The sequence below is a fragment of the Leptodactylus fuscus genome, chromosome 2 (assembly GCF_031893055.1).
Source record: "Leptodactylus fuscus isolate aLepFus1 chromosome 2, aLepFus1.hap2, whole genome shotgun sequence".
Classification (NCBI taxonomy): domain Eukaryota; kingdom Metazoa; phylum Chordata; class Amphibia; order Anura; family Leptodactylidae; genus Leptodactylus; species Leptodactylus fuscus.
Genome location: NC_134266.1, coordinates 21,375,567 through 21,387,808, shown reverse-complemented (window position 1 = coordinate 21,387,808; position 12,242 = coordinate 21,375,567). Strand labels below are relative to the sequence as shown.

Sequence of the window (12,242 nt, the reverse complement as noted above, 5' to 3'; positions counted from 1 at the left end):
TCTCCTTAGACTTCTACAGGCAGTTGTAATTTAATACAAAAACTACTCCTAAATAATTTTTGCAGAGCAGTTTAATGCATTAGCTGACTGAAAGAGGCTCCTGTAATAAGCAGGGCTGGAGTCAAAAAAAAAAAAAAAAAAAAAGTGATCGGTTTCAGCTTTAAAATAAAATGACCATGAACATCGGCCATTTATGAAGTTGTACTGTGGAAAAAACAGGAGTTGGTGGTCGGCCTACAGACTACACAGTTCCTGGTCGTAATTGGATTTTGTTGCCAAGCAGGGGTCAACTTAGTCTGCAACAATATTTAGGCAAGTTGAAACATCACTAATTTTCAAGTAGAACATTAGCCAGAGAATACCACTGCTGCCACCAAATTTCCTTAGCAAATCTTATTCCCAGATGTGATGCATATACCGACTGCCACTCATATATGTAAAATAAATCATCAGAACAAGCCTCCTTCACTGCTCCATGGTGCAATTCTCATGCTTACATGACCAATATAAAGTAGGTGCTGTAAGTGATACGACAGGGATCAGCATTGGCCCGCTGACCAGTCAGCAGCTACATAGCAATCTGATGCACTGTGTGTTCTGACACCTTTCTATCGGCTATAACTTTTGCTCTCTGTGCACATTAATAAGCCTGGAGTGGCCAATACTGGTTCATGACCTACCTATCCCTGAACTGCATTTGTTAAGTGCTATCCAATACATACCTGATGATACCTGTCATCACTATTTGGCCCTTACCAAAATCACTTTGATCCTAAAGGGCATGTTCACAATACCAATGTTGATGGATGACAGCAACAGGCATTAAATGCATCAAAGTAAACGGACACAGACAGAGCGCCCTTCAGCTGTGTCCATTCCAATTAAATCTAGTGTTAAAAAAACAAACGATGGACACCATTTTCCATCATGTAGGTTTACTTTTGTGCAGGAAGAAAAAGTCAAGCATGCACACATTTTTCATCCATTGTATTTTTTACTTTTTTCATGGAAAAAAAAAAAATAGCTTCCATCGTTTTTTGTTTACATTGGGGTGAGAGCAGACAGACACCTGCTGGAGGGAGCTCTGTTTGCATCTGTCATTTAATGCCCGTTGCTTTCATTCCGTGACAGCAAAAAAATTACCGTATTTTTCGGACTATAAGACGCACCTAGGTTTTAGAGGAGGAAAATAGGGAAAAAAAATTTTGAAGCAAAAACTGGTAAAATATTTAATATATGGGAGTTGTAGTTTTGCAACAGCTGCAAGGCCACATTGACAGGTGACCCTGCAGCTGTACGGGGATGTATAGGGCGTTTTTTTTTGCGGGGCCAGATGTACTTTTTAGTTATACCATTTTGGGGAATATCTATTGCTTAGATCACCTTGTATTGAAAAAAAAACAGGAGGTGATTTAGAACTTTTATTTATTTCATAATTTTTAAAGCTTTTTTTTTTTTTTTTTTTAAACTATTTTATTCCCCCCCGGGGGCTTGAACCTGCGGTCACTTGATCGCAAGTCCCATAGACGGCAATACAAGTGTATTGCCGTCTATGGGACATTCTGTCTATTAGTATTACGGCTGGTCATAGAGACCAGCCGCAATACTAATACAGCAGTGACAGGCCCGGGAGCCTCATTAGGCTCCCGGCTGTCACCCGAACAGGTCGGCTCCTGCGATATCGCCGCGCAGGAGCCGGCCTGCAACGTCACAGGTACGGGGGAGAAGGGGCCACGGATACTGACCCGGCATCCGCTGTACTAGAGAGGCGGATGCCGGGGAGGGAGAGACACCGGGGCCTGAGACATCGCTGCCCTGCCCTGCATGAAGCCAGCGGCAGGGGGGGATGGAGGATCTAAGCATCACTCCTCCCGCTGCTGCTGGCTTCATGTAGGGCAGAGGATCGCAGCGATGTCTCAGGCCCCGGCACCTGTAATGGCGTCTATCACTTGCCGGCTTCCGCCTCTCTATTACAGCGGATGCCAGGCGCCACCTTCAGACTATAAGACGCACCCTTCTTTTCCCCAAAAATTTTGGGGAAAAAAAGTGCGTCTTATAGTCCGAAAAATACGGTAATAACGGTAGTGTCAAGTGCCTCTTCCGGGAACAAGCGGTCAAACTTGTAGGCCTCGGGCAGAGCCGACTGTGCATGCCCGCAGCCACAAGAAAAATGGACGCTTACACAGTAAGTAAGCAACCATTTTCTTGCGGCCTGTGGGCATGCGCAGTCAGCTCTGCCCGAGGCCTACAAGTTTGACCGCCTGCACCAGAAGCGGACTTTCCAGAAGAAGATGGAGGCGTCACTGGAGAGTTCTCTCACAACATTGGAGACGCCCCCAGTGCTACGAGAGAAGGCATTTGCATACCAGCGAAATATCGGGATTTCTACGGAACGGCAGCATGGAGAAGTCATCTAAAGGTAGGAGATGAATAGCCTTTAAGGCTATTCCTACATGTCAACCAGTAAAAAATGTGTTTTAATGATAGGATCCCTTTAAGCTAGGTTCACACTTGCGCTGGGCTCTCAGTTGTTCAGGTCTACTGGTGATCCCAGACAACAGAGCCCATCCGCTAAAATAGTTACTCACAGACCCCATAGACTATAATGGGATCTGAGTGAATTCCGACATTTTTATATTGAAACGGGTGAAGAGAAATGCTCTTTGTGCAGAACTTTTCTCTCTGCAGATTTTTGTCGGTTTCTGAAGCGGTTTCTCTTATGGAGACAGACACAGTTGTGAACCTAGCCTAACTCTCTTTACCAGTCAATAGTTTTTAATGATATGGCTGATCAGTATAATCTGTGTTATTGAAAAGAGTAACAATACCAGAATCTGGACTGCGTAATAGTACAAATCTTATTTGAAAAACAATACTTTACAAATAAAAGAGCCCACACACAGTTACTATTATGATGTATCATGCTACCTTGGGATAAATGTGAGGTATATGATGGTGTTACTTACTATTAATCATTAGTCCCTATGATGCAGTAAGATCTGGGAATCCGGCCTGCACACACGTTTCATGGATATAACAGTCGTGTAAGCAAGTTCTTACTCAGGTACTGTCTACTACTTGCCTGGGACCATCACCAATCTGTCCATGCTTGCACGTATGATTAGTCCCAACGCTATAATACACTGCTAAGCCACTTGTGACATTCTTCTACCTCCCTTCACGCAGTGCTCCCCTGTGCCCCTGTAAAGTAGCTGGCACTGAGCTCTGTAAACAGTGGTGCAGGGAGGGCACTGAAGACATCCAGGGCACTCAGCAGTGTAGTCACCATGTTTGCCGGAGCAACTAACAGTTTAATACAACTGAAATAGCAGCAACTCATTGCAAAGTCTGTAGTGAATGCAGCAGTGGGACCTGCAGTCACCAACATTTCTTTTTACAGCATGCTGATAATCATCTTGCCATTGTTTCATGGGAGCTAGTCAGTGTTTTGAACCACAACAATTACCCCAGGCTGAGACTCTGCTTTTCTGCCACAGACTTGCTCCGTTGCAAACTACATAGTTTTTGCCCCATGTATTTTTTAGCATGTGCACATATCCTGAGACTCCATGCACATGACCGTAGGTTTTGTCCGCAACTGCGGATAAAGGTACGGACACACTGATTTCTATACTCCATACACGTTTGTAGAAGAGGACCGCATGCAAATCAAGAAATGTGTCCTATTCTTGGCCAAAATTGCGAGACGGTCAAGTGTCGGGGATCATACATGTCTTTTTGCAGATGACATGTTCTTTGTGGATCAGTATTTGCAAACCGTAAAAACAAATACGGTCGTGTGCATGTAATCCTTATAGTGTGACTATCTTGTGACAGGACTAGTAGACTTAAGAATTCTCTTATAAAGTGTCTTATAGACTAAGGCTGGATCTTGGATAAAGATGCCCTTTTAGAAACACAAGACGACTGCAAAGAAATGATATATCAGTTGTTCATTCAAAAAAAAAAATCGCACAATAGGAAAACATTCATATTATGTTGGTAGGAAAGAACTACATTATCAAAATTGAAAAGACCTCTTCACAGTAAGAAGATTTGGAATGTTCCACCCCAAAAAGTAGCCAAGGCAGATACAATGATAGCATTTACGACATAGAGAATGTGCATTGTAAAAAAAAATTTAATTGTTGGGACCCCAACTGATCACTAACATAGGAATCCCAAGCCGGTTTTGGATGAGTATGCACTTACAAGTATTAGCGGATGTACGCGGTTTCTCCATTCTATCTCCACGGGACTGACAGCTGAATGCTGCACTCAGCCATCTCCGTCGGTTCCATAGAGATTAAGTGGAGCAGTCGAGATGTGGAACAACCACTTTATAGAACCAGAGGCTCGAGATCTTCATTGTAGTGCTTGTTGCAGGTCTAAACAATCAGAGTTACCACTTATCCTGTGTATAGGTGATATGCCCTTTATCACATGAACATTTTAATGAAGACAAATGAAATGAGTCCACAAGTTTCCCATCTGAATGGAGAACTCGTGCATGTGTGGCCATTGTTTCATTCACTTTATAAAATTTCCAGGGAGTTTATTACAAGCAATTCCATAGATGTAAAAGAAGCAGTGATCTGCTGGGGTACAACACCCGTACCCATTCACAATCAGCCATCCTGGCAGCCTCAAGACAAGAATAGCTGCTGCAGTGGACAGGAAGTACTTGCAGTCAGCTCCTATTCATGCAATAACATAGCCCTGTCCACTGCCTACAGTGGATCCTGGAAACTGCAGCTCTGTTTCTATAAGGACGGGTTCACAAGGTTCTCCGCTTTGCAGGTTTCCATCTTCTTCCCGAGAAACTGGACAGGAGACAGAAACTGGCAGTCAGTTTTCAAACCCATTCACTTGAATGGGTTTCCAACTTGCCCGCCCATGAGCGTCTTGTGCCTCTCCGTAGCGAAACAGTTTTTTTTTTTAACCGGACACAAAGTTGGACATGCAGAACTTTGTGTACGGTTTAAAAAAAAAAAAAAAACCCACACACAAAAAAAAACTTTCGCCGCAGAGAGGCACAAGACGCTCATGAGCGGACACTGACTGCCGGGTTTCCATTCCCTGTCCAGTTTCTCGGGCAGAAGACAGAAACCCACAAAGTGGAGACCGGACCCAGGTGTGAACTCGCCCTTACGTGAATAGGATCCTGCACACACTCTTCTCCTTTGTGGCAGCTTCTGGCACCTGAAAACTGCCAAAACAGCTGAGCAGTGCAGTGTTCGGTTGTCAAATCCTCATGCATCACATACCTGGTTGAGGGGGTGGGGTTGGGGGTAGAAATCTCATTTAAGGGCCTTCTAGACAGGGCGATTTACAGATAATCTTCATATGAGCACTCGTTCTCAAAAACAATCCTGTGTAAACATGCTTCAGTAGGCAAATGTCAGAACACATTGTTTATGTAGCTGCAAACATGAAAACTAGTCGGCAAGACATCAACCTGTGTAAATAAAAGATGTGCTGCCAAAATAATGTACAGGATATGAAAGAGCTAACTTGAGTAACTGCATAAAATATCACTCAATCTGGGTCTTCGGACTGAGTTCAGCCCTGAGAATTTGGGCCGATGCACTGAGAGGATTTTGTAGTCTAAATCCTTCCATGTGAAGAGGACTAAGTGCATCACACCTCTCCTTTGTCTAATGCCCAAAGAAAATGGTTGCCAAGTAATGGGGTACCCCTTGTGGTTAAAGGGGCTTTTCAATATCATAATATTAATGGCCTATTAATTTGTGCAATCAATTTTAAGAATGATGGGGATCCAACACTCGGTACCCTTGCCATTCACATGTTCATGACGCTTAGGTCTCTTCACTGTTAGCATCCGTCTGTCTGCACAACCATATATCAGTGGGGCCGGATACCCCTGTAAGACGCAATATCCTGCACCGCCATTACTAGGTCTAGTGTGCTGGCAACAAGACTGATTAAAACAAAGAGCCCCAGTACAGCAGACTCCAACCAAATAGCTATTGGAAGCTTATCCTAATGAGAAGCCACTAATAACATGACCCCAGAAACCCACTTTTATGCTGAGGCCTCACATTGTGGAAAAGCAGCTTTTGTGTTGCAGATGTTGCTATGGTTTATTGAGCCAAACCCAGCAAGGACTACAAAGAGAATGGGGGAGAAAAAGGAAGCTCATATATTCTTCTCCCTTCTGCTCAAACAACTCTACACCAACCAAAAAACAAAGTCTTCAACAACAACAAAAGAGTAGCTTACTGCAATCCAGAGCCTTGGCCTAAAGGGGTTTTCCTGGCATATGTACAAGTGATCCTTAGGATAGGTCATCAATATCAGATCGGGAGTGGTTTGACATTCGTGACTATTGCCCATCAGCATCCTCTATACAGAGAGAAAATCTAGAAGCAGATCACTATGGTCTGTGTGTAATGGCTGTGCTGAGTTACTGCAAATCAGGTCCTATAAAAGGGAACAGGAGCAGATCTGCAGTGACTCTACGCAAAGATTAGAACTACCTGCTTTCAACGCTTCTCCATATAGTGGCTGCTGTAAACAGCTGATCAATGGATGCCCCAGGCATTGGTCCCCTTCCGGTATTATATTGATGACCTATCCTTAGGATCATTTCCCCAAAAAAATCCTTTAAATGCACATGATTGTCTTCAGACTAGAAAATAAAGTGCTAGCAGACAAACGCTGCCTAGAATACTATGACGCAACAATAAGACTGCTTCCCATTTGCAGGATTTAAAGGCGTTGTCTGGGAAATTAATTTTACCTTCCTCCGGCTGTTTCTTTCTGATCTAACTCGAGGTCTGAACCACTTGGTCCATTGACAGTCTGCCAGCCTCCATACCACAAAATAAAAAAGCCTGTGCAAAATGTAGAAGGCGAATGGGATGGAGCAACCTGAGGGGGCTTGTTCTGATCACATGACCCAGAAGTCAGACCCACTGTAGGGGGCAAAGGGGTAAGTACATTTATACATTCAACACTCCAGATAATCCCTTTCAGGCTGAGGCCCAACTTTGCAGAAAGACTGCTTTTATTGGATGATTTTTTTTTATTTTTTTAAACCAAACCCAGGAGTGCTAAGGCCCTGTTCACACAGGGAAAAGGGGGCAGATTTTGGTGCTGAATCCACATCATAATCTACCCCCTCACAATAGCGGTCTATGTAGATCGCTAGCTTATTTTTTTCTGTGAGCGGCAACAAAAAACAAAGCGAGCTGCCCTTTCTTCAGGCGGATTCCACGGCCGATTCAGCCCCGGCGTCTGCCTCGAGGCAGCACCCTCCGGACTAGGCCCATTCATTCGGCCTACTCCAAAGCGCGAAGCCGCGACAGTCAGGGCAGGCGCATTTTGGCCCTATTCTGACGCGGCTTCCTGCGTCAGAATCAGAACCAAAATCCGCCATTCTGCGCAACGGGGCCTAAAAATGAAATGGGAAAGACAAACAAAACACTTATATTTGTCTCTTCTGCTCAACAGACCTGGCTTTGGCTCAAAAAACAGCAAAATCTGAAAAAAAAAATTGCTTTGACAACATGGGAGCTTACGCTAGGGGATTATCTGGTTTCTGACATTGATGGCCTATCCTAACACCATCATTATTAGATCTACAGAGATTTGACACCTAGGACCCAAAGAGATCACCGGTCCCACTGAAATAGATAATACGGGTCATTCCGTGTCAAGTGAACCAATGATTTTTCCCTCTATATTTTTAATTCTTTTGAGATTTTGTTATTTGGTAATAGTGTGTCAGAGAATGCAAAATGTGAAGAAAAAAAAATTCTAGAATTTTTTTTTTTGATTTTTAATTGATTTTCAAAGTTCAGAAAAAGTGCGAATTTCTGTGTTGCCTGCCTTTACATTTCTCCTCATAACTTAGGCTAGAAACAAGATAGAGAAACAAAATAAACGCCATTCTACTCAGAACTATACAGGCTTTCACCAAATATGTCACAAGAGTATCTTTGTTAATATTTTACCCATGTGAACGCAAACGCAAAATTTTAAAACGCATTTCCGAAAAAAACATTTAAAAATTTCAAAAAAATGCACATGGGCCTGCTATGCCCTTAGCCACATCTGTACTAAAATTCAAGTTGGGATCGCGATGGGATAATATTTTTAAATATAACTATTACAGTGTCATTACGAAAATCTTGAATTCAGATCTGTTCAGCCTGTGGTCTAAAATGACAGTGAAGTCCATGAAGTGGTAGAAGGCGGCACAAGATTGGCAATGGATGACATAACTGGTTATGTGACCTGTGAATATGATCGGCGCTTGTGGCTGGCTACTGTACTCTCCAAAGATTGTGAAAATGAAGACATAAAATTGACTTTTTTGCATCCTTCTGGTCCAGCACCATCCTTTTTGTATCCAAGAAAACCAGACATTTTACAAGTCAACAAAAATCAGATATTAACTCAGGTGGAGCCGAACACCATGACAGGCCGTACATACTCTGTGACACAAAAGGAAATGGCCATTGCTAGTAAGCGCTTATGGACAAGATTACATTTCACTCACTAGAAAGGACAAATTGATGATAAAAGGCCAGTAGTTTAAAAATGTCCTATCTAATTGTTTGATTAGTTCATATTTTATAGAATGAGGATTTATCTACTGGACTATTTTTCTTAATAAATTATATGTTTAGTGATATAATAAAAAACAATTGTTACATGTAGAAATAGGTGTTATAAATATTGGTTCTTGTACTCTTGTTAACATATAATTAGGATGAGACTATTTAGAAAATCGCACTTGAGGATTTGAGCAGCTTTTTTCTTTCGGTTTGTTCAATGCATTCAGGTTGAAAATGCTAAACAAGCTGTGTTCTGATGATAAGATGTATTTGTTCTGGCACTTACAGTATTTGTTTTTTATGTTTTTTTTATTGTTGCATATAAATGTTGAATTCAGCAAGTTGTAATTTGAAAAGAAAAAAGGAAGAAGTTCACACAAACATAAAATCAGATGATTCAAGGCTTAAAAAAAAAATTAAAAAAAAATTGATCCCAATTTGGTCCCAAGTTGAAAACCTGTACAAATATAACCAAGAACACAAGTAACACAAATGCATTTTTTCACAATTTTAAAACATACGTTTTTTTCACAATTGCGCATCAAAATTTTGAATTTGATTTCTCCAAAACAAAATATAAAGAAACATCATCTTGTGACATATCAAATGAAAGCCGGTACCGCTCTGAGAAAAATGATGCCTCTCCCACCTATTTATCTTCATTCTAGCCCGAGATATGTTAAAAAATGTAAAGCCATACCAGGCCAAAATTCACACTTTTTCAAAACTTTAGAAGTCTATAAAAAATTAACTGATGAAGAAAAAAATTCAAAACTTTTTATTTGTAATTAACTTAAGTTGTACTTCATAAAAAATAAAAATAAAAAAAATCTAAAGACGTCAGGTAAAAAAAATATTCCTATTTGGATCTTTTGATATGGAATGACCCATACTGGAATACTTACACTCACCCCTACTTTGTACAGTGACTGAGCAGCACGGCTCGCAGTATGTGAACAATAAGGGGGCATTCACACAATGTAAAGCGGCACTGATACTTGCACAATAACTCAGGTAAGAATCAGCGCTGCAAAACAGAATCCCATTGACATCAAAGGGTTCCGGTTAATGCGCGTAACACATTGAAATCAGTGGGTTAAAAAGCCTCCCATTGATTTCAATATGTTAGCACTAAACGGAACCCATTGAAGTCAATGAGATTCTGTTTTGCAGCGCTGATTCTTGTACAAGAATCAGTGCCGCATTGTATCATGTGAATGCCCCCTTACGGAGTGCCTCGCTGTCTGGGTACCAGTGATGTTAGAAACCTGGCAACTAGTGTTGAGCGAATAGTATTCGAATCCTAGATCTGATTACCTCCGCTCCTATAGGAAAGCATGGGAGCGGCTGATCGCGAAGGGGTTAAGCGCCGGCCGGCTTCAATGCATTCCTATGGGAGCGAGGTATTCGAATACTATTCGCTCAACACTAAACCCCTTAGACTAAACACTATGTAGGAAGACTGATTCCTAGCACTATAACTATATGATACTAGGTGTCCCTGCCACACAAAACATTTTTCTTCAGCGTTAACAGACCGGGACAGTATTTTGCAGCAACTCCTAGCATCATAGAGAGTTATAACGCAAGGAGTCCGCACCCCTACGGTATATACGTATGGTGTATAGCGTTCAGGCTGGTAAGTCTGTCACACACATGAATGGACTTTCACAGGCAAAACCCAGTGGAATAGAAGAGGCCTCAGCGTAGCTAGAATTTGGCTGGGACTACGTTTTTTTAGCGGCATCGACCTATTCGCAACAAAGAGCCAGCCGTGTCTGTGGCCCAATTCACTTGCATCAGTGTAAAGGTCGTAGGGCGACATGGGAATCTTTGCACAGTCGCCCTACGACAACATGTCGCCCCCATCCTTATGGTGTAAGGCCATCATGGCGCAGATAATAGTCAATTTACAAACAAATAATGTTATTTACTGAATGGTAACCCACTCATGTCATTGACCTATACCCTGAGGAGCCAACTATGGAGACAATAGGCCCCAGCCGTGTAGACACGTCCTCCCACCTCACAGACAACCCCTACACCCCGGCCATGGCTCCTCACCTCCTGGTTGAATGCGTTCACGGCGTCCATGCTGTCCTGTGCTATGGTGTGAGGGGAGAGGCCGCAGGAGAGGAGGGGTCAGGCGACGTCTCAGAGGCGGCCGCTGCTTCACCTCAGTATCCTGCTCCGAGACTGCCCGCTACCGCCGCTGCGTCACCCCCGACATGTCCCGCGGAAGGAGGGAAGCAACGGGAGGCAGTGACGATGAGGAGGCCGACGATGGTCGGGAAGGAAAGGATAATGGAGGAGACGGGATCGCAGCCTCACCTCCGGAACAAGATGGCCGACCTTCAGCCGCGCAAGGCAAGCTGGGAAACCAAAGCCCGCCCGCACACACGCCCCATCCGCCTTCCCGTGCCGTCGCTGACTGAGTTCCCGCCTTCCAGAGCTGTAGAGGGAGCCCACTGTGAGGAGGTCACGTGACCCTTGAGCCGCGTTCCCGCCTCTTTCGTCTGGTGATTGAGGTGATTGTTGTCCCGCGGCTCTTGTCTGTCAGGTGCTCGTGTGGTGAAACATCGTACCGACAACTGCTGACAAGAAAGCTCCATAAATGGCGGCTGTATGCTTAATATATGAGTCTATATAATTCAGTGATTGTCATCTGACAGAACTGACAAAATGTCTTAAAGGGATCCTATCTTTGGTTATCCTTTTTTTGTCCCTAACATGTAGGAATAGCCTTAAGAAAGTCTTTTCTTCTCCTACCTTTAGATTTCTTCTCTGCGCCGCCATTCCGTAGAAATCCCGTTTTTCTTTGATATGCAAATGAGTTCTTGCAGCACTGGGGGCGGGCCCAATGCTGCGAGCGAAATCTCCTGTGATACCTCCATCTTCGTCTGGAACGCCCTCTCCCTGTGTCTTCCGGTGCTGGCTTCAAACTTCTAGGCATGCGCAGTCGGCTCTGCCATCGGGCCTCAGGCAGAGCTGACTGGACATGCCACCGGCCAGTAAGATGTGTAAGCGGCCATTTTCTTATGGCCGTGGGGCATGCGCAGTCGGCTCTGCCTGAGGCCCGCTGGCAGAGCCGACTGCGCATGTCTAGAAGATTGAAACCCAGGACGGAAGAAGACGCCGGAGAGGTCGTTCCAGAAGAAGATAGAGGCGGCACTGGAGATTTCTCTCGCAGCAATGGGGACACCCCCAGTGCTGTTTGAGCTCTGTGTGCCGCCCCTAGTGCTGCGAGAGAACTCATTTGCATACTGAAGAAAACCAGGATTTCCACTGAACGGCAGCACAGAGAAGACATCTAAAGGTTTGAAAAGATGTCCTTTCTTAAGGCAATTCCTACGTGTTAGTCAGAAAAAAAAGGTATCCAATGATAGGATCCCTTTAAATGTTCACTGACAACTTATGTTACGTTCACATTTGCACCTACAACCCCTGGCAAAATTTATGGAATCACCAGTCCCTGAGGATGTTTTTGTCACAGCCATGACAAGAAAAATTATAGGAATTTCATATGGCAACTTTCTGGTTTAAGAAACACTAAAAGAAATCCAGAAAAATATTTGTGGTAGCCAGTAACAGTTAGATTTTTAGAACAAGCACATGAAATAAATTATGGAATCACTCAATTCTGTGGAAAAAAATTAT

The 12,242-nt window shown here is 43.4% G+C and overlaps 1 protein-coding gene across 1 annotated transcript in view; it reads right to left on the bottom strand.

Moving 5' to 3' along the window:
- SCAF4 (SR-related CTD associated factor 4) overlaps window positions 1-10,956 on the bottom strand; it is a 79,535-nt gene extending 68,579 nt beyond the window's left edge. Inside the window, exon 1 of the mRNA XM_075263442.1 lies at window positions 10,650-10,956. Coding sequence (XP_075119543.1) covers window positions 10,650-10,679 — 30 coding nt within the window. The 5' untranslated portion in view covers window positions 10,680-10,956. The remainder of the gene's footprint in view (window positions 1-10,649) is intronic.
- Between the last annotated feature and the right edge of the window lie 1,286 nt (window positions 10,957-12,242).